Below are 27,574 nucleotides of genomic sequence, written 5' to 3' on the forward strand. Positions count from 1 at the left end.
TGCACACTAGTGTATTTTGGTATGGACAAGTAAAGGACAAAAGTAGATCGGTAGACACGGTCGGCCTAAAAAATATCTAATACATATGAAAGTGTCTGAAATTCATGTACTTAAAAAACTGTTTGCTGAAGCCTCATCAAAATAGTCTCAGTGGAAGGCTGGCTGTCAAGAAGACTTGCTTAAGAAAGGGAAATGTGAGACACTGTCAGTCATGGATTGGCCTCCTCGGAGTCCAGACCTCAACATTATTGAAGCAGTGTGGGATCATCTAAAGGCAGCTATCAGCCAAAGAAGAGCTTTGAATGTCCTTCAGGAAGCCTGGAGAATTAATCCTGAAGATTATTTAAAGAAATAACGGGGAATCTTATGTCACAGAGTTCACACTGTGCTGAAGAATAAAAGTGGTCATACCAAATATTGACTTTCAAGCTCATTAGAATTGTACAAGCTGTTGTTGTTGTTGTTTTTGCCTTAAAGATCCACATATGTCTGCATGCTTCAATAAATCCATGCATCAATTTCCCATTTTCCAAGCACAATATTTAAAAAGTGAGGAGGGGCTCAAAATCTTTGGACAATATTGCAGAAGTACTTGAAAGAGTATTATTCAATGCCTTTGTATACATCATTTCCTTTCATATCTCTTTTTAATCAAACTAAGTCTCCACTTTAATCATTCATATTAATAATTACATTACAATAGAAAACATGTTTTGATATGATAACTGAACACAGATAAAACAGTATAAATGTTCATTATGATGTAGTTTCTTTAATTAAAACTGCAGCACTGTAAGTGTTCATGGTATTCCTCTTGGACATGCATGGAAAAGTAAATATATTCATATAGTACAGATATGTACAATACAAGGACAATTTTAGAAATTATCAGTCCAACAAAGGGAGTGTGAAAAACCATCAATACACTATGTGTAATTTTCACATTACTGTATTTCCCACTAAATTGCTATGTTTAGAACAAGTCTGGCCCATCGTTAACAGGCCAAAGACTGTAAAGATTATTGTTATTTGACCAATTTAAACAATAAGTTAGACAACGAAGCTCAAAAGACACGACCGATTGTTAAAAGGTATTAAAAAAAAGAAGAAAAGAAAAAGAGGGGGTAAAATTTCTTTTAAAAGAAAAAAAAGAACAACAAAAAGCACAAGTCCATTTTTCTGTTGAGAAAACAAACCAACAAAAACACAAATCGTTGTGTTAAAGAAATTACTCTATATTCATCAGCGCAATCAGAAGCGTTATGATGAAGAGTGTGGTGCTAAAGACAGCACGCAACAAAAGAACACAAGAAAACATAAAAGCTAAATGCAGTTTGAATTTTCATTTCAAATGAACAATCGTCTATTTGACTGCCAGCAACTTACACAAATTGCCGAGGTCGCCGTTGAGACTGTAGGAGGAGAGGTTCAGTCAAAAGGGAAAAGGTATTAAAGTTGCTCAGCAAATTCCCATTTGTGTATACAGTACAGATAACAGAAAACCATCATTAAAGAAAAAACAAAAAAAACATTCGGATATCTCTGAAGAAAAAAAAAGAAAAGAAAGTAAATTGAACAGAAATACAAAGCAATAGTTAACCTGCATTACTTTAGTGCATAAATGTCCTTATGTTAATAAGTCATATCCTGTTTTTGAAATATCATATCTCGCGAAAATATTAAGAAAGAGGGCAAAAGAGGGACAGGGGAAAAAAAAGCAAACCACTTTGAGCATTCATGTAAAAATATATCGATATCTGGATAAAACATCTGGGGGATATTGTAAAAGAACTAGAGCCTTTCAGAAACAGTCACAAGACAGCTCGTCTTCTGCCCTTAAAGCTCTGACCACTGGAGATGTTTTTGCTCCGTCTCTCCACCAGATGACAGACAAGTACTTCAATATTTTAATAATATTCTAAAAAGACACTTTTTATTTACTTAAAGGCCTCAAAAAGCTTTGTTTATTAATTAAATGTTATATTTATTGATGTTCATTTTTTCCCAATTTATATACACTGACTAATATAATTCTCTAGAGCTGTTTTTTGCCCCCATACAAGCAAATCTGTATATATTTATGTGAGGGGGGGTATCGGAGGCACAAATGTGATCTTAAGGCAAAATGATCAAACACTGTGTGAAAGACTGTGTGTAAGTGCAAGTTACAAGCAGTGATATACTGTCATAGTGCCACTGCAACCTCTGAATCACAAAATAACAGTCAGGGTATTCACTTCTGTCCCAGGACAAGTACCAGATAGTCTTTGGAGAGATCCATTATGGCTTAGTTTCGGTTTGGTAGAGAGCATACAGAACAAGGGGTTCATAGCATTTTCAAACGAGCAGCAAAGGATGTGCAACCATCCTGAAAAGTGTGAAAATAACAGTTACAGTAAGTCCAGCAGGGCCCACACACGGAGAAAACACAGTCACCAGAACAGTTACATGTAAAAATGGAAAAAGGCATCCATTTACACACCAATAAACCACCTGCCTGTTTCAGGAAATATGAAAAGGTGGAAAAAGTTCAATTCCCTTCAGGTCAGAAAAAAAAAATCTGCTCCAACAAACTTATTTTTAAATCGCAATCTAACATAATTTTGGTTACATGGGTCAATCTGGGAGGACGTGCCAATTAGTTAAAAGAAATATAGCTGCACATACTGTATCAAAAACCCTATTAGAAAAGTCACATGCTAACAATCTAGCTAATAATGCATCAGATCAGGAGTAGGCAAACTGCTATGTTCTGATGTACATAAATATACAATCACACACACACAGTTAATACACTTTATCATAAAGGGGTGTACATGAGGTAAGGTTTTTGGGTCTAGGTTGAGATCGTGTTGTGGCTGAGAACCATTTACTAAAGGTCTGAGTGAATAATTGAGATGTGAGTCAGAGAATTCTAGACAACTTTCGCATCTTTGGAGCTGAGGATGTATAGGGAGGCATTCTGTGATGGCATGTGTGGGTGTGCGTGCAAGGCTAAAGTGACGAGGAGAACAAGGCACTGTTCCCTGCTGGAAAAAGTGTAGAGCCCTGTGTGCTGTTTATATCGGATTTGATTCACACACACAAAACAAAAAGTTTACGAAACACCTGTGCGGCACGTGTCCACGTGGGAAGATCGTTATGGCAGTATACTTGATGCAGTCCTACAGTCCAGTGAAGAGTCCTTATTACTGAGGGTGAGGACAGTTGAGTAGGGACGCACAGGAGGAAACAGGGGGGAGGGGGTATTGGAGTCCAGCCCCTGTAGTCTATGGCAAAGTTAACAGGAAGCTCTCTTAAAAGTCTCAGTCCTTTCCCAGAAGGCTGCTGATGAGCTCCAGGCCCCAGCAAGATGGCTCCCCAGGAGGGTTAGAAAGACCACAGAGGGGAGGGGGGGGGCAGAGGAGAAGATGTGAAATTCTGAATTTAAAAATGAGGGAACCTGGGAGGTGGGAGTCTTTTCTACCCTGGGTGATGAGCCAAGTGTGGGCCTTGGTGGCATCGCTCATCATCTGGCAGCAGATTGAGACTGTGCAGCCATGATAATGTGAGAGGGTCCGCTCTCAGCTCTCTGCTGCTGGCCCATTCCTGCCAGCACTGACATGGCCATAGCCTCAGCTGCTGCCCTTGAGCTCAGGCCGTTTTGCCCCGTAGAAGGGCTAGGCGCCAAAGAGCTGTGCTGAATCACCGGGGCAGGGGAACCTGTAGGCTCTGACATGTCTTTCATGCTCTCGTCTGCAGCTATACAAAAAAATAAAAAGGCAACACAGGCAAAGATATTTATCTCATTTATATTGAGCACATTCCACAGTTTTCATTGCTGAAAATCTTTGGACATTATGTTAATTTTTATTCGAGTGAAAATCAAGCTATATTCAGTAACTTTATCCCGTCCAAAATCAAGGAAATGCCCCAAAAAATACTATAAATAAAACAAGAAGTACTGGAACAAAGATTTTGCTACTTAATTATAGTTCTTGTTTTATTATTTTAATGTTACCATCAGCCCTTAGCAATATCTAAATTGCAAATGTTGCTTTTTTATCCAACTCTATTAATAATTTTTGGACACATTATTATCCACTGTGGCCGTTGCCATAACAAACTGAACCCTAATTATTTCAACAAAATTACAATTGCTTTGTGGGCACTGAAGAGAACTACAGCTCACATGAAGATACTAAAGCCACAGCAGCATGGCTATATTGTAACCTAGGCCTGCTCATTTCTTCTTGCAATCACAAGTAGAGAGCTACACACCAAAGCCGTGTGTTTCGATTAAAATGTGAGAGCGACTTTGAGGTTCAAATTTCATTTTAGCTCTTTATGCTTTGCGCAATACATCTACTATATTTCTACATAACTAAGACATGCAATTCAGACTCAAGTTTCCTCTAACTTTAAATAGCACCGTGTGAACAGGGCATAGCTGTGCAGGGCTCACCTAAGTAGGCAGTCTTCTTTTGTAAGGTGGTTACAGGACAGTCCTTGTGGGCCAGCAGCAGCTGCTTTAAATGAGCCACCTCATTACGCAACAGAGACACTTCATTCTGAGAGGATGGGGGGAAAAAAAAAAAAAAATCAGACTGATTAGTACTACAATACTACATTTCAGAAATTACATTACACTTCCCAAACCAATAAGGAAAAAAAAGTAATGCTTGGTTATGTAATTTAAAATACAGACTTCCCATATTTTTCTTCCCTAATGGATTTTCCGGTAGAAAAAAAAAAAGTTGAAATGGTTTTGCTTCCACTGCAGAGCAGCGTACATTTCCCACAAGGCGTAAGGTGTAAATATTACCTAAAATTTCCATTTGACAAAATAAAGATATGAAACAAGATGTAGTGGTTTCCATTGTTTCAAATCTATCAGCTATGTTCATTTGCAGAAAGAATTTACTCAATACTAATGCAAACTCATTTATCTTATCTGGAATCCACCTCTCAAACTTTTACAAGTAGTTAGAAGCCCCATCACCAGCATCCACCCACTGGAGGCCCACTCACCGACAGTGAGACGTTCAAAGTGCTGAGCTCCTCGGCTTTCTTCTCTAGGGAGCTGACCCACAGTTTGCGTTTCTGTCTGCAACGGGATGCTGCCGCCCGGTTCCTCTCGAGGAAACGCTGCCTTCGTTCGTCGGGGTCATCGTCTGTCGTCCGCCGTCGACGCCCACCTGTAGGCTGTGCTGGAGATACCTGGAGGGAGAAGCAGGGTAAAGGTCAGAAGGAAACACACAGACAGACGAGATGAGTGGAAAAAAGACGAGAAAAGGGAAGTATGAGTCACAGTTTCATTTTAGCCAGCACACACCAGAGTCATCTCGGCACAACAAGAATATCCCCAATTTTCTGTTAACTAAAACAAGTGATGTGATATATAATAAAGAAAGTTTAGATGACTTAGATGTGATCATCTTTAATCCAAGTTTAAAGCATATTTTGTATGGATGAAAAAAAAACATGTTACAGTCAGGAATTTATACTTAACATTGAGTACCTGAGGTTGTGCAGGTGATGGTGCGTCTGGCTGCTGGACCAGCAGCTGACTCTGTTCTGCCTTCTGAGGTACCATGGGGCTGCTGCCCATGGCCATGATCCCCATACTCTGTCCTGACGGGCTTTGCAGCGCAGCCTTCAGACGCTACAGAACAACAGTCAAATAAGCAACATCAATAACAGCCACAGGAATTTAAAAAATAAAAATAAAAATCATGAAAAACTTCATTGTAACTTTGTAGAAAGTCATAATCAAAGCGTGTCTGAATCAGTGCCAACAGCATGTCTACAACTTCACTGTGCTGCGTCTACATTAACTGATTCACACTTTGCAATAACAACCTGGTAAAGACCCTAGTTACCAATTTTTGGCATGTTTTAAAGTTGTTTAAAACATGGAGAAGCCTGATTCTCTCCGAGGAGAACATTTACAGATGTGCTCTCTCTGAACTGTTTTCAGCAACAGATTCATGTGACCTGCTTCAGTCAGATCTGGAGGCTTTATATGCTCCCGCAGCAGTTCTCGGATTTTGATCATGTTTGATTTAAGTTGTGACTAATTCAGCCGTGATGATTAAAAAAAGTGATTGCAGCCCTGAAGGTACACAAGCAGTCAAATGTTATATATGTATGTGTATATATATATATAAAGCAACCTCGATAATGATCATATCGTATTAGAAGCGCCATGAACAAAAAGATTCTGCAGATCAGCCCGAAACCCCCCCAACCCCAAATAAAAACAAAAAACCCAAACTAAAGTTTGTCTTTAATTACACCTATGATCATCTTCTTACGACTGAAGGAGTGAGGGGCTAGGGTAAACAGAGGAATGTGCTAAAGGGGATACTTTATATGTTTTAAGTACCATAAACAATGACTGCACTCTCTCAGTTTCATCTGGGTGGAAACTGTGCATGAATCTCTGTGTGTGCATTGCACTATCATAAAATGAGTGCAAACTGTGTTGTCAGGTGAAAGGGTTACATAAACAAGCAACCACAGTAAAAGATCATATGACGAAGGACCTAAGCCTGTGCAGCGGAAGGCTGGAGGGTGAAGATGGAGACAAAAAGAACAGATAAATAGATAAAAATAGAGAGCTAATCTAGTGCTGACCATCTTGGCCTCTGAGTGGATGCTGTAGCCAGAGGGGGAGTTGGAGCCGCTGCTGCTGCCTCCCAGAGGAGGACCAGGGATCCCAGGAATGTTGGGTACCATGCACATGGGTCGAGCCAGCTGGTGATCAAATATGAGACACAAATGCATGGGTTAAAACTAAACCAACTTCTAAGTTATAAAGTAAAGTTACAACATACTTAGACTGTTAGTCTGCCTTACATTAATGACAGAAGGCATCTGAACAGGACCAGGCAGCACAGGCACTGCCTGACCAGAGGGAAGCATCATCATAGGGTAATGGCTCGTCGGTGAACTGGAGAGACAGACAGCAGAGGACAAATAAGAACAGGAGATTCACTCTTGTGTTTGTTAATGAATTTTAAATTATGCTTTTTAAGAAATAGAACATGCAGTCCATCGCTTAATGATGAGAAAATATTTCATAGATTCATGAACTAAACTGTATTTTGTTCCGCTCAGGGTCAGCCAAAATCAAATGACAAACCTGGGTTGATGTGTGTAACACAATATTATAATCAAGTAAAAAATACAATTTTATTTGAGTTGTTCAAGGTTATTGTGACTTGCTAAAAACTGAACTAAAAACTAAAACCAGTGTGGAAAACACATTTTAGATAGTTAAAATAAAAATGAAAACTACACTTGACAAATAAATATGAATATTTAAACTAAGCTCAAATTAAAACAGAATTTTACTGTTTGCTAGTTTGGCCAAAAAACAAAACTATTACAACCTCCCTGATAAGGCAATGATGGTCATGTTTACTGAGACTTTGTATAGTTTTGTGTTATTATTATATTTATTCATCGATCTACTAAAAAATGGAAAATAATACAAACTAGACTAAAACTAAACATTTTCAAACAATAGAAACAAAACTGAGACAAGAAACCCCAGAGTGGAAACAACTGAAACTAAACTGAATGAAAAACAAAACATCAAAATGGGAGGAAAAAAGACTATAGTAGTTCTGATATTAATGACGTGAAATTGTTTGATCTTAGCTTAAATATATAATTCTGTCAAATATAAATATATCTGAATGCAAACACTCCAAATTATGATTTAACATATATGCATTCCCTCTAATACCAGTTTTTAACCAGTTTAATGCTGTTTCACATTTTACATGTCCAAAGATAAAAACTTAAGATTTATATTATGACTTCCTTCGAAAGCTTGAGTGTGACAAGCAAGGGATTTTTACCCTCTCTGCAGCCATTTTCACAAATGTGTGAAGTTGTCGACTTTTGTCTGAAACACTGTGCAGCGTCCGTGCTTAACTTGACTGATTCAACAGCAAATATAAACATTAATTTATCATTTTTTATTATTTATAATGGTTATAAATCCTATGCATATAATATTGCTGCAGACATAAGGAAGAATCATGTTACAGGTTCATGGGCTGAGTTTTGTGCAGCATATTGCAGGCTGTAGCTTCCCGTACAGTAATTGATGTACTACACATCGTTGGGCTTTTATGCAACACATTAATGTCCATAAATGAGAAACATTTTGATAAGTTATACCCAATTATAAAATGCATGAGTTTAGAATGCAAATAAACTGATATGCTATAAACTTTCTCTTATTAGCGTGTACTTGTTTTCAGTGAAATGTTACAGATTTGATGTGAACCATGATCATCTTTTCCATTATCCCAAGATAACATCTAAATTGCTGCTGTGTTACTTTACATACATCTGTATATGAAAATAAAGACTTGTGTTAACAGGGGAAAACTGCAACAGCTGGTAATCCTAACACCTATTTTATAGTGTCTGTAACAGGAAAAACAAATTCAATAGTTCCCTTTAAAGCTGCGTATCTTTCTTATTAATCATGAATACTTCGCAAAACTTCACATCCTATTTCACAAGATCAAAACTGGCATAATTTTTTGTCAGAGCACAGCTTTTGGTTGTTTTTGACTGTGGCTGACCCGTCGGGACCACAAAAAAAGAAGAAAAGAAAAAAGAAAGAACATGATGGCATCTTTGATATTAAAGGTTCACTTGCAAGAACATGAGATGTTGTCACATTGTTTGCAAAACATGTTTTTTAAGCTAGAATTTATTTTAAGTTGAAGATTAAGCTTAAAGAGTTTAGCAAAGACCAACCAAAGGATGTGGAACTTAACTTACCCCAAAGTACGATTTGAGGGTGGAGCCTGTGTGATGACGGAAGTGGGTGATGGCATGGTGGGCTGCAGAGCATCAAAGCCCAAATGTAGTGGGAGGGAACCTGGACGCACAATAGTCGGGGTAGGGGCTGAATTCCTGGGTGGTGTGTCCTACAAGATTAAAACAAAAAATAAAATAAATTAGGCTTTTATGTCACATCATTTGTACCCCCAAACAAATTTCTGCAACCACTGCAGCCACAATGTATCATGAATTACTTGCAACATCACTTAGCGATACTCCCCTCCTCTCTACACACCTATGCAATCCCCCTTATCAAGTTTTCTTGTACCTTTCCTTTAACTAGAGGCTCCCTGTTGCTGTCCGACTTCCCAGATGTGGAGTCAGGGCTGTCTGGGGGTGAAGAGTCGACTTCTACAGGTGCCTCCTGTTTCACCTTCACCTCTGATGGTGTCTGCAGGCTCATGTCCAAAGCCACTGAGTTGGAAGCAGGGAGCTGAAAATGAGTTACAGATAAAGAGAATAATCTTACACTACATATAGATCAAAGTATATTAAAAAAAGGGAAGTGGGCATTCATCACAAACTAAACAGCCACAACCCCAGCTCTGAAACGCATATAAAGTGCAATAAAACACCAAACAGTTTAAAAAGAAATTGCTGCAAAAACTGAAATGTAAATGACACACGGACTGTGTGCAAGGCACGAAGTTCAAGTTTGTAAATTTTTTGACTGAATTAATACTTGAGATAAAAAAGAAGGAAGTAAAATGTAATTCTTTCTGGTCATGTCGAGTCTCTGTAGAAAATTTCTTCGGTTACTGTACACTGTAATGCACACGGTCATGCACAAGCGCAGAGATAAAAGAAGATAAAATCATCAACCGCAAGTGTTGCTTACAGAGTTCTTGGCCCTCTTCTCATCATCATCTTGTTCAAAGGAACTGGCCAGCTCATTGAACAGGCCAACCTCCTCGCAGTTCTTTAGGAAACGAGTGGGAGTAGGTGTCTGGTCTAGGAAAATGTAATGAGCAGATATAACTATTCAAAGTAACAACACCACAGTTAGTTCACACTTACACTGAATGCAAAACCCCATGTGATATCTAGTGTTGGAGCACGCTGACGTTAGGGTAAATATTGTCCATCTGAATGCTGCATGAGGACATTTAAAAACACAGTGAAGATGAACGTCTGTCTCACACGGACGAGAGTACCTGCAATAATGACCGAATCAGTCCTGGCTGGTCCGAATTTCAGCGTCATCTCATGTTTGTGTTTGTGTACTGCCAAGTGGTCCTCGTTGGTAAACCTCTGGAAAAGCGAACAAGACGAAAGAGAACATTATATGAATTAGCCAACAAGAAACGGCAACTGTGTTCTGAAGAGACATCCTGTTTTTTGTATTGCTAAAATCAGCGATAGATAATCTTTGTGGCCAACACATGCAGTCTGTGGAGCACCCAGTATGTGACAAAAAGGTGAAAATGTCAACAACTTCATAGAGAAGTATATATAAATAAAAATAAAGGAAGAGGGAAAAAAATATATATCGACAGAACTGACCACAAAAGCTGCAGAAATAGCTGCACACGTAACTTGGTGTTGTCCAATGAATTAGTGTGTAAAACACATGTATGAACTGTGAGTCTGTAATGATAAAAGAAAGTCTGAATTCTGTTACTTCCTTTTGGCTGCTTGCAGCCTGGCGTTAGCTCAAATCAACCGCACACACGGCATTAACAGCCGTCCTCGGAGACATGGAACTTCTTTTGAGAAGTGGTGAGGTGATTCACTCGAGAGACGTAGGAGAAATAATCTTGGCTCTGGCACCAGCCTATTCACCATTCACTGAGGCCTATTTTAGGGTCCCGTGTTGCAGTTGCGAGTTCAGTCGTGAGAGTGAAGTGGAAACACAGTCAAGTGTCGGGGGGCTTATTTTTAGCCCGACCAGGAGCATCACCAATACGTGTCCCATCTGTCTCATTCCTCTGAACAAGGCAGCTAGGTCTTGTGGAGAAAAACTATCTCCAACTAATCTCCATGTATGAGAAAATGGCAGCTAGGATTACTCATCCCCACGCAATAAATACTGGGCATCATATAATAGGGGAGCTGCTGTTGTTGTTTTTGTTGTTGTTGTTGTTAACTTGGTAAAAGGAAAATCCTGAGCAAAGCCAGGAATCAATCATCCTTGTTCTATTATGGGCATGATTCAGACTTTCCCAGTAGAGAACTGTTGCATGTAAAAGGGCAGCATTAAAACAGTATTTGGACATAAAGGATACAATAATTAGCAGCAAATCGCAATTAAAGGCCAGAAAATGTATAAACATATAATGAAGGTACAGGATAGAGTACTGAACCTCAATGCCTTTAATACCGACCACTACCACAGAGTAGTGGAAACCATCAAATCGAATGCCTTGTCAGTATTATAACGGAAATTTGATTGTTGCCAATTTTAGACTGCATTTTCATTTACATGCATTACTTGCTTGTTAAGATAACACCAAGCCTGTGTATATCAATATTTGTATATTACTCCTGTTTTAACTGCTGTGGCATGTGAGCTGGACCACTTGTGGTAAGAACCCTGCAGAGCACTAAACAGATTTTGTCTTTTGTTGTTTTGGTTTAAGAAGAAAAAAAAAAAAAAAACCTCAACCCTGGTTACCAAAAATCTGATGATGTAGCTCCATCACTAACTGAAGAAACAATTCATTTAGCTTGTTAACAAAGTGGATTCATTATCAACTACAGAGCCACACTTTTCTCTCAGGAGTAGGCAGAGATGAAAACCAAGCTAAAAGAAAGTAATATTACAGTTAAGTGATCACAAACATGACTCCCCAAAAAATTCTGTAATCTTAACCAGCGAGAAGTTGTTACATGTGTACCATGACAACTTTATTCAATTTCACCTGTTTTTTTTATTTCACTGATGCCTTTGACTTTGTGTGTGTGTGTGTGTGTGTGTGTATGTATGTGTATGTGTGTATGTATAAAGGCAAGGCATCTGATACCCCCGTGTTGGTGTGGTTCCTGCATTATCTTAACGCTTTAGAGCCAATGGTATCATATTTGATACACAGTTTCTACAAATTAAAGCTAATACGTGCAAATGATTTTTTTTTTTATCTCATCAGAAAGTTCAATAAACACTCAATTTCCAAAAATTTTTTAATTTTCTGGCAATTATTTCATGGTTCAGGCTTTAGATCAGGATCAGCAGTGCAACTGAACGATCATGTAGTTGTGCTATCGTAGCTTTGCAATGTGGGGAAAAAAGACATGTTTTCCTCTTTGTTTATATAAAATTCTGTTCTGGAAAGAATTGTAAGAATTTCAAGTGTTTTCTTTATTTTTTCGTACAATAGAATAAATATATGATCATTAGCCAAATTCTTGGATAATGCTACTCTAACATAATTATCATGACATAGAAACACCAACACAGTGATATCAGATAGTGTGTGTAAAGTGACTCTGTGTTTCTTAAAAAGGTGCTAAGCAAATGTGATTTCTTTTCTCATTATTTTTGTTTTGCATTTCTTCTGCCCTTTGACATAAATTCAACCAAAACAAAAGAAAGAAAACTGTTTGTTTATAACCTTGTACGGGTTCTCTAAAGTGAGGTGGCACTGCGATACTGACAACATACCCAAACATCTAGCACCACTCTGCCATCCCACACCTGTTTATACAACAGTCTGGCTCTAAAACAATGCTTTGAGAGTGACACAGCTGCAGACCAGCACTGTCATCCACATCACTTTGCCTCTTTAGGTCTCTGTTGCTTAAGCAGTAAAATAAATTAGTAATCAAACCAATGAAATATGCAGAGTATTTACATCACAAAAACATGTAAAGAAAGACAAAGGAAGGGTCCCTAGATGTCTGCGATGTTCTGAAAAGAAAATTACCAAACAACTCATCATCACTTATTTATCGACTATGCATGTTCAACTGCTTTACATGACTGCTGTTCAAACCACAATCCCATTCTTCTGATCAGAGCATGGAAGAGGTCCCAAGAATCCCAAGTATTGCGTAAACCCATAAACACTTTCTTCCTTCAGATTCCCAGGAGCCATTTCACTACTAGCTCTAAGGATATCACACCCAAATGAACACAGCATCAGACATGATGATTTCCTGTGTTGAATAATCATCAGTCTAAGAACAGACTCCTTTTTAATTTCTTCCTTCTTCTATTCTATGATATCAAACCAAGCCTCGTCGAAACACCACGTAACAGGCATGTGAGTGCACTACTGGCACTCAGCTGAGTCACTGCCTCGGCTCAAACCTGTGTCTGCAGGCGCTTAGAAGTCAGCAGTGACAGGTTGAAACAATAACGGTGCTGATTACTCACTGGAGCTTCCAGTGAGTCATTGCAAAAGGAGACAGCATTGTCTCACAAAACGGCATGCTAGCATGAATGTCATCGGTGTGATGTTAATTATAAGTGTTGCATAAATATGTCCGTTTACGCTTGCAGTGAGAACGGATCTTTTCAGGGTTGTTGTATATAGCGCTACATTAAAACCAGTGCGTTCTCAAAAAGAACGGCTATTTATTTTTAGGTTTCATATAGTTTTCTTTGAGAAGTACAATACTGTGAAGTGCAGTACTGACCTTTGGTAAGCAATTACAAAAGGCAAAGATTACTACCACAGAGAGCAGGACATGAAAAGAGAGGACTTACCTGTCCGCATCCAGGAGCACTGCACACAAAAGGTCGGTCGTCCCCCATTTTTGCAAAGAGCCTGCAATGTAACTGTGGTAGAGGAGAAGAAGAGAACATTGTTGCAGCTTTTTTTTTGTTGTTGGTGTGTGTACTGGCAAAATCCTGAAAACAACAAAACAGAGATGCTGTGGCTTGTAGTCTTTAGTCTGAGCAGGAAGCCGAATGGTATTTAAAAATAACCCTGGCAAGGAGGAAAACACGCACAGTGGCAGCGAGAAGAAGTTTCCCTGGTGATACTTCCTTCACACACACGGGGGCTTCGGGCTGGCCAATGAGGAGCCTGCTTACACGAGAGGACGGCCGCTACCGTTTACACAAAGACATCTCCGTCTCCTTCTCTTTCCCTGTCTCGTTTTTCCTCACTTCCAATGCCTCCTTCTCTCATTACTACTCTCTCCTCACCTCTCTGCCACCTTGCCTCCCCTCCCCTTCTCGTACCCCTCATTCAATGTTTCCCGCTCTCTGAGTCAGCTGTTTCTCTGTGCACGCACATGCAATCTAAGGTTAAGTACCTCCTCATTCACTTTATGAAGGTTTTCATGTGTTTCCACACAACAGATCTCTGGCACTGGACACATTCCCATTGACCTCGCTTCATTTTGTTCTCCAGGTCATCTTACTACTTCTAAATGAACATCTGATACTTATATTTTAAATATTATGAAATTTTGCAATCTTAAGGTGGATGGTTCAGCTCCTGAGAAGCAGGATGAAGAGTTTTAAGGTAATTTGACATAGCTAAAACTAACAAGTTTTTTGAAACATGAACATTTAACCACAGTTTATTGTTATATTAGTAAGTACTTTAAATTATGTATAGTTTGTTTTTTTTTACCAATATGTATATATTGTTAGAGTGTAGCTACCTTTTGCTAGCTGGTTGTTAACATGACTTACAAAAAAAAGACATTAAACATAAAAAAGTTCATCAAAAGATAACCATTATTTCAAAAATATTTCAGGGCATAATCACGCCGTTTTGTATTTCTTAACTTCTAATAAATGTGCCCCAGGATTTTAGTTTTAGTGTACTATTAACACAGTATTAACAGTATTTTGTAAAGTAAGTAAAAATAGAGGCATATGTGGGCAGCACTGTTGGCCCTTCTAATCTACTAAAAAACCTAAAAAGCTTTCCAATAAAAGTTATACACAACACCCCTCTCACCTTCTTATTAAATGCTGTTGTTGAGAGTTAAATACGTGCATGTTTTATTTGTTTTCTTCTTCTGAAGTGGCAAAAAAATGCAAGCATACTGCTTCAATCTCTAATGCCACCAACCCACCCCCACCCTGCGCTGCTCTGCACAGCTGAACAACACTGCACGTGGAGACAAACTGGGAAGTTTAGAAAAATAACTCATTAAATTTAAATCGGGAAATTGGAGGGGAGGGGGGAGGGGGTAGAGGCAACGGACATGAATGTTTTAGCATTCTCAGCTGGCCCAGAGTGACGTCTGGCAGCTATTACACAACACTGTCCCACTGAAAATACACCAACTGCATCGAGGACTTTGTTATGTACACACGCAGACACAACCAACATGTACACAAAGGAAAAATAAAGCCACTCACTGGTATTTATGTAATATACTGTATATATTATACTCAATGTTCTCCAGCTCTTGAGCAAAAATGTTGTCAGACTTTTGTGATTTAACACAAGCCCTAGGATGTCTTTTGTGATTCACCTCTTAAACTTTTACTTTAAAAAAAATGCTGATTTGAAGCCGGGGTAGACTCTCTGTTTTTAACCATCAACTGACAGTCCATAATTATCTTTCAGTTTATTGCAATTCAAAAAGCAAAAGTTTTCCAGCTTTAGAAAACATATATTTAGAAAATATAGCCGATGGGCCAATCACAGGTCTTTCAAGACCAGACCAGTTGAGCACTACCTTACAACCACTGGCAGGCAAAGTGAATAACATTATACATTATTTCATTACAACAAAACATTCTGCTGGAAAATCCTTGCCCCTGGTATTTATGTATTATGCATTTATACATGTTATTGTGACACATACCAACTAAGCATTGAGGCAGTCTAAAGTTGTCATGATACTAGAATTTCAAACTCGACACTTGTACACAGAAAAATATTCGATACCCTTTTCAATACCACAGGCAAGATTTTCTGCATCCTGCAACTAAATAATGTCAAAGTAGTGATATCGTGAAAAAGTTAACTTTTTTTTTTAAACTAATTTTCCATAAATTACAGATTTTGAAGGTTAAAGAAATTTATCTTCACGAACAAAAACTGAAAGACCTAACCGGTCTTTGATTGGATTTTAAAACTGACCTCACAGCTGGCAACAACAAAACAAGAAACAGATTTTGATAAACATTTGTTAAAAATAAAATAAAAAAAGCTCAGGTTTCTCATCTGGTCCACATCTGCCGGCAGCAGATGTTGAATACAGTTCACACTGCTCCTCAGTCTGCAGCTCTTCACATACTCAGCTCTGCTCTTCAAGACTGAAACCCGTCCAATTCTGCTGCACTGCTCCAGATTTCACTCTCTATTTGCTCCAATTAGTTCTCCACACTCTGGACTCTCTGCTCAGTTCAACTATGCTTCCCCAACTGCTCTGAAAAGCCAGCAAAATGCCCAGTTCTCCATGTGTCTGTAATCCAGTCTGTTACAGCTCAATAGCCCATTCAGCCTGCAATAATTATTCATCTTTTGTCTAACTACAGTCGACTATCATCTGTTAATGATAACATATTACTAATGTGGCTATGGGGCAATTACTAATAGTTAAACAGCTATCATTACCATGTGTGCTGGTTAGATAACTGTTTAATATTTCAATGTTGTTGAAACTAGAGCTTTACTGACCTCTGAAATTCCTTCTAAAGTGTTGTTCGGTATTATGGACAATAACTACTTCAGCTGTTAGTGAGGGGAGGAGCTGTGGGCCTGACTACAATGGTGCTGCATGCAGTTGTGTGTCAGCTGGAAGATGCAAAGACACCACTGTTTGCATTGATACTCTTGCAAACGAGTATCTTAATTTAATATTAATTTTGAGCGCAGGTTTTTTTGTGTGTGACAACAATGGTAACGTCACTCGTCCTCGCCCGATTCCCCACTCAGCAGGACAATGCAGCCACTACAATGCAAAAACTGATGAGTACAACTTCCAACATCCTAAGGTGATTGAGCAACTGCGGGATGCACCGGAGCAAACACCACACCACACAGCTACCCATACGGCCCAAGGGATCACATCGCCAAAGTCATCCAATGAGAAGCCACGAGACATTCCCAGACGTCCCCGGTCAATAGCCCAACAGGGCAGAGATGTTATGAAAGAACACGTTCACCTGGGATATAAGGATTTGAATCTTGTTTGCAGCCAAGCATAGACAAATTTTCAACAGGTAGGGTCAAAAACCAAAGAGGAGAAATCTGTTGAGTGTAGTAACATTGCAGTCTCATTACTTTTGAGCAAAAATTTGTTTGTGAATTAAAAAGTTGCTTAGTACATAGAGGTTTTCGACAAACTGGAAAGAAAAGACAAATTAAAAATGTTTAGCATTTCACTATTTCTGAGTTACTGACCACATTAACCTCGGCTGTACCTCTAACATGTGTTGTGCATGTCATTTAACATTATTGAGTGGGACAGATTATTCATTTTTTTGGCGAGGCATAAATGTCTGAAAGTTTTCCCAATGTTGAAGTCAGTATATTTTCCTCCTTCCATCTCTCCCTCTGCAGTCCTTGAGCCAGCGCGCGATTACCGAAGCCTTGCGCTGGAATAAGACACTCTCCCGTGAAGCTTAGCTTGTAACAAACCTAACGGTTGTGTCTCGCTGCTTCATGAGAAAAGGGGTCTGCATCATATTTGCAGGCAAACGCTGCCCCTCTCTGCACACGTCAAAGAACCCATGAAACAGAGAAGTCTGATTTCTTGCAGGCAACAGGTCAGTGCAAGGCCCCTCACAAAGTGCTTCCAATCTACTGAGTCTATTTGGGTGGACGTGTCTGCAAACGAGATACTCCATCTAGCTCGTTATACCGAGGGTGTGGACTGTTTGAGGAAATGGACACATCTGGCATCAGGAGTAGGAACAGATTTCAAAGTTTACATCTTACTAAAGACATGCTAGACATTAACTTGGCTGGCTGGCACCAACATGAAATGTGGGATTTGATTTTGTGGAAAATCCACCATAAATTCCAGATGACAGGGGTGGAAAACACCATTTGTTTTCATAGCTGCCCCAACCAATTGCTTAAACTGATTAAAACAGATGTGTTAAGGTCTTTTCTTCAGCATCTTTTACTTGCTTCACATTAAGAAGCCATCCGTAATTACCGCCTAGATTTATTTATTTTTTACAGGTAGAAATGATACAGTTAAATTAATGTTGCGACTGTCAGAAGTGTCTCACTAACGTTTTCCTATACCCTCAAATAGCTACTTCATGCAGACCCCCAATTTCATGCGAGATAATCAGTCAACTCGTTACATCAGTCCTGATGCACATCACTGATATCAATTACAGGTTTTGATATCAAGTATTTTCACCTCCTTTCATCCAAGGTGACATGGAAGCACTCAAAGCGTTCTCATTTCTGTCTCTCTCATTGAGTCGATGCCAAAGTCCCAACATTAACTTGGATTTCTCCGACTCAGCAGGTGTAAGGGAACAAGTCCCAGCTATAATCAGCCACAGCCATCCAGTGTTTGACGCCGCCTGCTAGGAAACTGACTAAACAAACTGTATTAATAGCTTGCACTGCAGCCATGACTGTGGAATCTGGGGCTTAAATTGCCAGAGGGTAGGGAGACCCCACAAAGAGAAAAATAACTAAAGGGGGCTGGAGGGGAGAGGGATAAAAAAAGAAACCGTGAAAGAAAAAAATGCAAATCAAATATGTGCTTGGATAATTATGGGATCAGAGGTGAGCATTTGAGACAGGACATCCAGGTTTATGGCTGGGTGTGTGCAAGAACCAAAGTGTTTTGTTTATGTAAGCAAAGTGAGCACAAGATTTAGTAAATGGAACAAAAGAAATCCTATTCCTACTTCTGCATAACCAACAAGGCCTGAAAGCTAAATCAGTGTTGATGCAGGACAATACAGGATGGACTCAAGGGAGCTTCCTAAAATTAAATCAGAGACATTTTGTAGATTTGATTGTGGTCTGCAACTTTAACAAGCAAATATAGATTTATAACTATAAATTCAAAAAGAAGAACACCACATTGAAATGTAGCCAGTAGCTTTTACCCATACTCTACAACACTTTCAAGCCAATCATTACTTAACTAATCTAATCAACAGAAATGCCTAAAAGCATGCAATATACACTTTAAAAAAAAAAAAGTTTCATTTTCAAGCTGCAAAGAACATTTGTGTTGGGTCCAACTTCCAAACATCTCGCATTACTCTTCAGTAATTGCATGTATTTGGTTGGACAAGACATAGTGCAGTTTTCTCAGTTCTAACACTTCTCTTAGTGAAGGAATGATGCACAACTCTGCCAAAAACATGACCTACATTTCTCAGGAAGGTGTTGACATGGATGGAGACATGGATCGTGGGGCGTTGAGCAGTTCAAATTGCAATACTGTGGATATCATTAGTACTTTTTTTTTTAAGGTTTTCTTGCAAACCCAAATTCTCGCAATATATCCTACCGCCAAAAAATCTACACGAGCGCGCTTTTTTCCACATATTCGGCAATATAAACGAAGATTATTTTAAAGTTGAATTCCCAAAGTTCCACAAACTTTAGTTCCTTTGTGAAGACACCGCTAACTGTGTCGAAAAGGTTTGTCTGTTTTAGCCTCCATTACCTCTGGCTACGTACGGGTACATAAGCCCAGCCTTTTCCCGTAACAATGCCGCCTATTCTGTTCAGCAATTGGCCACGAGAGCGTCAGTTAGCGACTTCTAGGGCACTCATAGGTTCGAACCCTGTCAATAACGTCCGACAGCTGAATCTGATTGGCTAAAATCTCGAAATCAACTTTTTTTTCCTATCAACGCAAAACTAATGGCTAGCTAATGTGGCTAGCGTTAACAACAGGCCGAGCGCACACTTAAAAAGTGAGTGATAGCAGCACTTGCTACCACTTTCTGCCATGACAATAGACATATATTAAAATCAATTTAATAACATCCGACGTGAATTGCTGTATTTCAAAGTGCACTTCGGGTATTTAGAGTAACAACAGCCGAAAAGGCTAGCACTTAGTTGGTTGGCGGAGTGACACTTGAGTGCAAAGCGAGACACAGTGGGTCCGAATGAAACGTTGTAGCTCCCACAACAGTTTTGACAACTACATAGACGTGTCGTTTTAACGTCAGCAAACACTGAAAAGTGTCGTGTCGAGCGCGACATTGTAATCATTTACTATACTCGAATAATCTATGGTGAATTTAAAGGTTAATAAAGTGTTTACAAACTCACCCTCGCGCCCCTCTCTCTGACTCCCCTCTCCTCTCTTGGAATTTGACACTCCCCTCGACGCGGACTTATCGCGAGATTTCGTACAAGCTATCTCTGCCTGGCCACATGTAAAGAAATGCACCGGAAAGCTCCTACATTTATTTGTTTTGTTTTGTTTTAATTTAATCATAATGAAAGTTCTGTGTATATAAATTCAACCCAAATTTTCTGCAGTTTAATGATGAAACGAAACTTAATTTTTGAATATTTTTCTGACTCATCAGAAATTGTAACCCTTACTCTTACATTTTTTTTCTTGCTGCTATTTCTGTGTCTGTATTCCCCCCCTCAGCCTTTGTATATATCTTTAAGCATAGGATGACTAGATGGGAAAACAGTCTTTATGTTTTCTGTGTCATTTATTAAAGCTTAAACAGAGAAACATTGACTTCAAGTCCACCTATACAGTGGGTGCAATTAAGATATTAATTGTAACTGACTCGTGAAAAGAGGTAAATTTGGCTTTGCAGGGTAAGAATTCCCCTCATAACTGTATGAATTTGATGGGTTTTCGAACAATAAACTTTTGCGAATATAACACATCCTTTTAAGTACTGTACATCGTATGTAGAAGCTTTTTGGAAGCTTGAACTGTCACTTACATTTTTAAGATATGTCTCATTTATCTGATATCATCAACATGTCATTAATTTAAAAAGTTACTGACTGTGCATCTGTGTGATTTAAAAAACATGATAAAACATTAAAATGATGATACTTGTGGTGCATATGGTTATTAGTTTCATGATATCTTCATTTTTTCAAGTCACTGATTGAAGTTTTGTTACATGGTATGTCACAGCTGTCAACAGTGGGGTCGTTCCCCTCTTGATTTGGTTTCCTTCCTGATACTCTCAACTTATCCCTTTGTAAAGGTACAAGCCCCAAATAGCTGGTTAAAAAAAAAATCACAAATGAATATGCCTGAACTTGTGATCATGTAAATGTAGCTCTTCTTATACATTTGAAAAATGCATTCAAAAATGTATTCAGATAAACTGGCTGATGTAATCTACAGCCAGTGTTGCTTAACAATAAATGTTTCCTCCGATATAGAAGTGTCACATTTACTTCAAAGGCAGTCTTACAAGCTGGTGACTTAGAGACAGGGCTAGAGGGACCCCCAATGGATAATATGAGAATTGAAGGTGCTAATGGTAGCTTTCAAATTCTTTCCAAAACACTGAAGTAACGGTATAATTGGTCATTTCTTTGACTTAAATATGTTTGTCAAGAGCTTTCCCCAGAAAAAAAGCATTTAGCATTTTAAAATGTAAAATTAAATACAAACCTTGTTTAACTGTTGTAAATAGCACTTCTATCATAACTCCATCGATACTCTGGGCATTTTTTTGCACTACAATTAGAAATTACTTCACAAATACTAAGTATAAATATATTATCCGTTTCCTCTGAACTGCTCGCTGTAGCCGCTGTGATCCACTCCAACATGTGTACTAAAACTCTTATTTTTTATTATTCATGCCCTTGAGAGAATATGTTAGATGCAGCAGATCATGAATATTACTTCTGAATTTAGGTTATACACCCACTGGTCACTTTATTAGGTACACTTTTCAACTGTACATTAACACAAATATCAGCCAATTACATGGCAACAACTCAATGCATTTTGGCAATTAGAGATGAAGACGACCTTATGAAGTCCAAAATGCACATGAGAATGGGAAAGGAGAATAGTTGGACTGCTTAGACCTAATAGGAAGGGAACAGTAACTCAAATAACCACTCCTTAAAACCAAGGTATGCAAAAGAGCATCTCTGAACATGGAACCACAAAGCATAAGGGCTACAGCAGCAGCAGACCACACCGTATGCTACTCCTGACAGCTGAGAACAGGAAAGTGAAGCTTGCCTAAAACAAAGCACAAAGGATTCGAAAAACGCTTTCTGGTCTGATGAGCATAGGGTCAGAATAAAAAAACAACATGAAAGCACGGATCTATCCTGCCGTGTAACTGTCTGCCGGTGGTGTAATGGTGAAGGGATATTTTCTTGGCACACTTTGGACCACGTAGTAACAACTAAGCATCATTTAAATGCCACAGTCTGAGTGTTATTGCTGAACATGTCCGTCCCTTCATAACCACAGTGTAGCTATCTTTGGTGGCTGCTTGCAGCTGAAAAATGCACCATGTTACAAAGCTCAAATCATCTCAAACTGGTTTCTTGTACAATGACAATGAGTTCACTAGAGCACGCTTGGGATGTGGTGGATCGGGTGCTTCACATGGTGGACCTGTGGCCCCCAAATCTGCACAACTATGTCATGTCGTCATATCAATATGGCCCAAAATTTCTTAAAAATGTTTCCAGCAGTCGAACCTTGTTATGAAGAATTAAAGAAGCTCTGGAAGTAAAAAAGGGGTCCAACCCAGTACTAGCAAGATGCATCTAAAGAAAGTAACACATGAGTGTATATTTTGACAAAGCTACATATGTTATGTTATGTTCAGTTCATTGTAGCCTGTAGCCATGCACTGAGCTTTAATAATTGCACTTGGTATATGGTCTCTTTAATGAAAGATATTTGACATGCCAGAAGCAGGAACAAAGTTTTAAAAAAAACATCATGGCTCGTGTTTTAAAACGCTGTCACTGTGAATGTTTGGTCATCAGTGACAGTGCTTACTGTAACAGTTTGTTATTAGATATAACCTGTGTTGTATATGCATATTGTAAAACAATCACAGCGCAGTCAATAACAGGTATAGACATCAAGTATTCTCTATTAGATGTAATTAATTGTGACTTGATATATATGAGCTATCAATGTGTGATTTTTGTGAAGAGCAGAGAGAAAAGAGTGAGCTGGAATATAAAGGCATTTACTTGCAGTATGTTTACAAAGAAGAAAAAAAAAAAGCACCTTTGCTGGTGTACACAAGACATGATCTAGAGGTTAACTTTTACACATTTGTAGAAAGGCAAACATAATCAAGCACAGAAATTGTCAGATTGTAGACAAGTGCTTTAACAAATTGCAAGTTGGTGAATCCTTCAAAGACACAAACTTAGTCATCATGCCATATCATGGTCCTAATACGTAACAATTTAAAATAAAGTCACTTTCAAATATCCTGCAAAATGTTGGACCAGCGAGCACCCTTGAAACACAAACTTTTGCAAGTTAAGACTGAAAACTTCCACTGATAATAAAAACAAAACAAAAAACAACAACTTTATTCCTTATTGGCAACTGGAACTGCAACTTTTTATTTCATTTTATTAAAATATAGACCAAATAAATACTAAATCACAAGACTGCAGACTTGCTATCAGAGCAGAAGAACTTCCAAAGACTATGGAGGCAAAGTTAGTGTGCCTGGCACATCATGTGAAACCAGTAATAGTTACCAACCTTCTGCTGCATCGACATAAATAAAACTGCTGCCATCTGGCATAATTTCTAATATGCTCAAGTGTTTTCTTCTATCCATTTTTGAGCCTCACTTTTTTTTTTGGTGGGGTGGGGCTATCCATCCCAGCAGTCACAGGACAAAAAGAACGGTGCAACCCCAACAGGCCGCCAGTCTGCCACAGAGCTAACACAGAGAAAAACGAACACTCACAGCCAATTCTCTAGTTAACCTAACATGCATGTTCTCAGAGCGTGGGAGTAACCCTGGAGTAACCCAGAGAAAACCCACGCAGGCATGGGGAGAACATGAAAACTTCGCACCAGCCATCCAGTGATCCAGGACGTTCTTGCTGTGTTAACCCCCACACTCTGTTTTCTTTAAATCTGATGTGTTTACTTCTATTGGTATATCAAAAATGACTGCAGCATGAGCTCTTCAGGGTGTCAGAGAGAAAGATGACCACTCCAACTCCAACATATAAACCACCTTCACACGACACACTCTATTACAAATACAGGACATGAGTCCTCATTCATCAACTGTTTGTTTCACTCTAAAAAGGTATAACGAGCATATACTCATTCTGTAATTTATGACTTTCCTCATTGTTTGTGGCAAACTCTTTTAAATTATATTTACATTTTAAAAAGTAACATTCATACTTCCTGTGAATTTAGCAGGCAAGATGATAACTTTAATTTCTGACTATTCATGAACCAAAACAGCTGGATGATTAGATGCACATACATACACCGTTACTATGATGGAGCTGAATAAACCTGATGTTATACTTTCTTTCTGCAAAGAAAGTGGGAAAGATTTCCTTAAAACAGGCTTTGAGATACTCAACGCATGAGGAGAATGCACTGGTGCCAACTTGATTCTACAAATGAAAATATATTCATCTGCACTTCACTCACTGCTTATTTAGATTTTTTGTAAAGAAAAATACATTAAGTTCATCATTCCTCCTATCACATATATTGTAATAAATTGCAGAAAGGTTGGACAACTCTTTAATACCGTGGAGACACTTCCTTGCAGTGTGCAATGCAGTGTGATGAGCTCTTTAATAATGAGCCAGTGAGGTCTGAGGAAACGGCTTCATTTTCAGTCTCTCAACAGCAGATAGTCTTTGATAGTCTCTGGTAAAGGAAGCTCTTTGACAGCCGTGGGGAGGAATTGCACTCCGAGACTTTGCCGTACTGCACAGCGTGCCAGAGAGCGAAGCGTGGGCGCCTGAGCCACCATGTTGGTCAGCCTCGCCAGCAGCTGGGGATCTTTACTCAGCTCCCTGGGAAGGGTGCCGTCGGCCCGTCGAATCTCAAACCTCCCTGCAGCTCGACACAGTAGCTCCAAACACTCTTCCTCTTGTTCGGTGCCCAGGCCTCGGGCCAACAAGGCCACCAGCCGGGAGATAGGGGTCTGGCCCTTCAGGTTAGTTACATGGACCTGCGCGCCATAGTCTAATAGCACTTTGACACTTTCAAGGTTGCCTTTCATTGCTGCCCAGCTAAGAGGTGTGTCATTGTTATAGTCACGGGCATTGGGACAGGCCCCGCTCTCCAGCAGGGCCCTTACACACTCAGGATTATCTTTGAAGGCGGCCCAGTGAAGAGGAGTGTCTTTATTGCCATCCAGGGCATTTGGCTGGGCTCCATATTCCAACAGCAGCTCCACACAGCTCTCATCCTTCTCTGCTGCATAGTGCAGTGCTGTACGATTATAGCCATCCAAAGCATTTACCTGATGAGAAAATTCAGCATAATGAGCAGTCTTATGCCAACAAGACTTAATTAAATAGCACAAAGCTGCAGGGTGCCCTGAGAAGTGACTGTGTAGGCGTCTCAACGCCTGCCAGATATTTTGGCTCATGTGCTGCAGCACAGATGTAAAAGGAGGGTGAAATGGAATAACCAGATGATTCAGAAATTGTTTGCACCATTAAATTATATCAAAAACAAAAGAACGACAGTCTACCAAATAGTCCAAATGAAAACTGCTCAGTGATCACCTAAAGAAACAGGGAATGAATGTGAATGCTGTGAGACCTGAAAGTAAAACTCAATTTACAGAGGATAGTTTCCATCAAATAATTGTAACAATTAACCCTTTAAATTATCCCATATCCCCACCACATGTACACAGTACTACTAAAATAAACTGATACAATTTCCCTATCTTTCCAGACAGCCAGTGGTTGCAGATCATGACTCAACATGAATCCTTCAGTGTAAACAATGCTAGGTGTCTTCTTTACATTTAGAAAGCTTTTAACCTTTGTCCTGCTCACACTTACACTGACTGTGTTTGCATGCATACTTACCCGCCTTAAGGCCAAAACCTTTAAAGGTGCCGAATAAATCTAAAGTGAATATGAAAAACTTCCGTGTGCAGCTGTAACATACCTCTGCCCCCTTCTCCAGCAGCAGCTCCACACAGTCAGCATCAGCAACCATACAGGCACAGTGCAGGGGTTTGAGTGTGCCATGCATCCGATTCACATCAGCACCCTTAATCAACCAGGAAATAACAATATCAACATTACACTCATGACACTACAGGGGATTGTTTACGTCACTTTGACTGGAAGATAAGCAAGCCTACCTTACGGATAAGATCCTCCACATTGTCGTGCGGGAATGAGCGAATGGCTGCAATTGTTCGGATGAGCCGCTCAGACAGGGAATATTTACTCTGAATGCTTTGCATGATGTACCACATAGTAGAGCTCATGTGTAACAGAAGAGCATTGCACCCAGGCAGGGGTGACGCTATGGCACACTGAAACACAGTTTTTAAAAATTGCTTGATTACAACTTCTAAGACACAGTGAATCTTAAATAAGTCAACAGAATATAAAACAGACATTTCACAGTTTATCGTGCCTAAGTATGCACGCAGACCTGTTTTACTCAGTATACCAGTGCTTTGGTTTGATGAGTTATATGCTTGTTATAAATACAAAATATTTTCAATTTACATACAGAATGTGTTAGAAATTGTTTAACTAAAGACCGAAATTTCACACAGCTTTGTTAAAATACCAAAATTAATATTCAAAATTATCTTTCCCGACTATTATCTGTTTGGGTGTGGGTTGGACACGATGTCTTGTCGTATAATCTAGATGGTGCAAGGCTCAGCTGTAATCAGGGAGATGACACCCAACTTTATTTTGCTGTTGCTACCTAACTGAAGTAGATACGAGCCACATATATAAGCAGCTATCGCCGCTGCTTTTAACAAATGACTGACACACACAGCTAACCTTAGCTCACTCTGCAAAAATAAACAAAGTGTGCAACAATGACACAAGGTTTACAATCAAGTAAACGCTTTAACGTTGGCGTAGAAACCACAAGGGTTACTTCGCGCTGACCGGAGGAGTTTATAGGCAAAAGAAAAACAATCATACCCGGCTACACTTCCCACTATCCTGCTAGCTAGGCTAGCTAGCTGCGAGGTAATGTTAGCTTCGAGATGCAGGAACAAACGACACTCACAGACGGAGAAAAACCGCTGACATAATTACCAACTACTTGTAAACTCGCCTTCCAACACAGCTCGCACGAATCAACAAGAATTAAACAATGCTGGTGAAAACCCATACCGTTTACAGTCCACGGCTTGAAGGTCTGGCAGGTTACTGTATAGACCGACCGCTGCTAGCTTTCACATAAACACGAAACGTCACCACTAGGGCCACGCCCTCTGTCTCGAACCTCGGTATTTAAACGCGGGCAGAGTGGACGCTGACTGTCCGCAGTAATTTGGTATAACCTGACATTTTCTCTGAACACCGACGTTTACGGGGCCTGGCAGAACTCCACGTCCTCGCCAAGTGTACTCACTTATCCCAATAAAAGCATGTATGACGGCACGGCAGGCTACCACCGGCGTGCCACGGATTCTTTCAGTTTATGTCCATGTTAGGGGCTCAGCTAGCAGAAACAGCGGCAGAGGAGGTGGGGAGTTGGACTCCGATGATCAGGAGAGTACTAGCTAAGGATAAGCAGTTTTTATCATCTTCTTACTTTGTCCCTAAGGTTTAACCTAATCCTGAACCTGATAGTCCCATGCCGACATCAACCCTCAGCATACGCGCCTAAAAATGGGTAGCCGAACCACATATAGGCCATACGTCAGCGGCGGATCTAGAAAATTTCACAT

The 27,574-nt window shown here is 39.5% G+C and overlaps 2 protein-coding genes across 5 annotated transcripts; both read right to left on the bottom strand.

Moving 5' to 3' along the window:
- Window positions 1–752: 752 nt before the first annotated feature.
- Window positions 753–20,079, bottom strand: atf7a (activating transcription factor 7a). Of its 3 annotated transcripts, none has more exons than XM_005914837.2 (12): window positions 19,980–20,079; window positions 13,502–13,573; window positions 10,008–10,104; window positions 9,692–9,804; window positions 9,122–9,286; window positions 8,791–8,939; window positions 6,841–6,934; window positions 6,619–6,738; window positions 5,501–5,644; window positions 5,011–5,199; window positions 4,445–4,550; window positions 753–3,741 (listed from the first exon to the last, which is right to left on the bottom strand). In XM_005914837.2, exons 2-12 carry the CDS (start codon window positions 13,547–13,549, stop codon window positions 3,509–3,511), a joined length of 1,458 nt encoding a protein of 485 aa, XP_005914899.1. In that variant the 5' UTR covers window positions 13,550–13,573; window positions 19,980–20,079; the 3' UTR covers window positions 753–3,508. The 3 variants fall into 3 exon arrangements, with proteins under 3 accessions (XP_005914899.1, XP_005914900.1, XP_042083957.1); XM_005914838.2 differs by lacking the exon at window positions 19,980–20,079 and adding an exon at window positions 19,064–19,973; XM_042228023.1 differs by lacking the exon at window positions 19,980–20,079 and having other exon boundaries at window positions 13,502–19,973.
- Window positions 20,080–21,071: 992 nt separating this feature from the next.
- asb8 (ankyrin repeat and SOCS box containing 8) lies at window positions 21,072–27,525 on the bottom strand. 2 transcript variants are annotated; one of them, XM_005914842.3, is made up of 4 exons: window positions 27,256–27,525; window positions 26,009–26,185; window positions 25,810–25,914; window positions 21,072–25,147 (listed from the first exon to the last, which is right to left on the bottom strand). In XM_005914842.3, the coding sequence occupies exons 2-4, from the start codon at window positions 26,135–26,137 to the stop codon at window positions 24,512–24,514; spliced, it is 870 nt and encodes a 289-aa protein (XP_005914904.1). In that variant the 5' UTR covers window positions 26,138–26,185; window positions 27,256–27,525; the 3' UTR covers window positions 21,072–24,511. The 2 variants fall into 2 exon arrangements, with proteins under 2 accessions (XP_005914904.1, XP_005914903.1); XM_005914841.3 differs by lacking the exon at window positions 27,256–27,525 and adding an exon at window positions 27,015–27,247 and having other exon boundaries at window positions 21,074–25,147.
- Window positions 27,526–27,574: the final 49 nt, after the last annotated feature.

The sequence above is a fragment of the Haplochromis burtoni genome, unplaced genomic scaffold, assembly GCF_018398535.1.
Source record: "Haplochromis burtoni strain Fernald_Lab_line unplaced genomic scaffold, NCSU_Asbu1 Contig_9, whole genome shotgun sequence".
Taxonomy (NCBI): domain Eukaryota; kingdom Metazoa; phylum Chordata; class Actinopteri; order Cichliformes; family Cichlidae; genus Haplochromis; species Haplochromis burtoni.

Coding starts and splice junctions, on each gene's coding strand:
- atf7a (XM_042228023.1), bottom strand. CDS start 13,600: ATGTTCTCTTCTTCTCCTCTACCACAGTTACATTGCAGGCTCTTTGCA. Junction 5,645..6,618: donor TCCACTCAGAGGCCAAGATG/GTCAGCACTAGA, acceptor GTTGTTCTGTAG/CGTCTGAAGGCTGCGCTGCA. Junction 4,551..5,010: donor CTTTGAACGTCTCACTGTCG/GTGAGTGGGCCT, acceptor CCATCCTCTCAG/AATGAAGTGTCTCTGTTGCG.
- asb8 (XM_005914842.3), bottom strand. CDS start 26,137: ATGAGCTCTACTATGTGGTACATCATGCAAAGCATTCAGAGTAAATAT. Junction 25,915..26,008: donor TGGAGGATCTTATCCGTAAG/GTAGGCTTGCTT, acceptor TGGTTGATTAAG/GGTGCTGATGTGAATCGGAT. Junction 25,148..25,809: donor TGCTGGAGAAGGGGGCAGAG/GTATGTTACAGC, acceptor TTTTCTCATCAG/GTAAATGCTTTGGATGGCTA.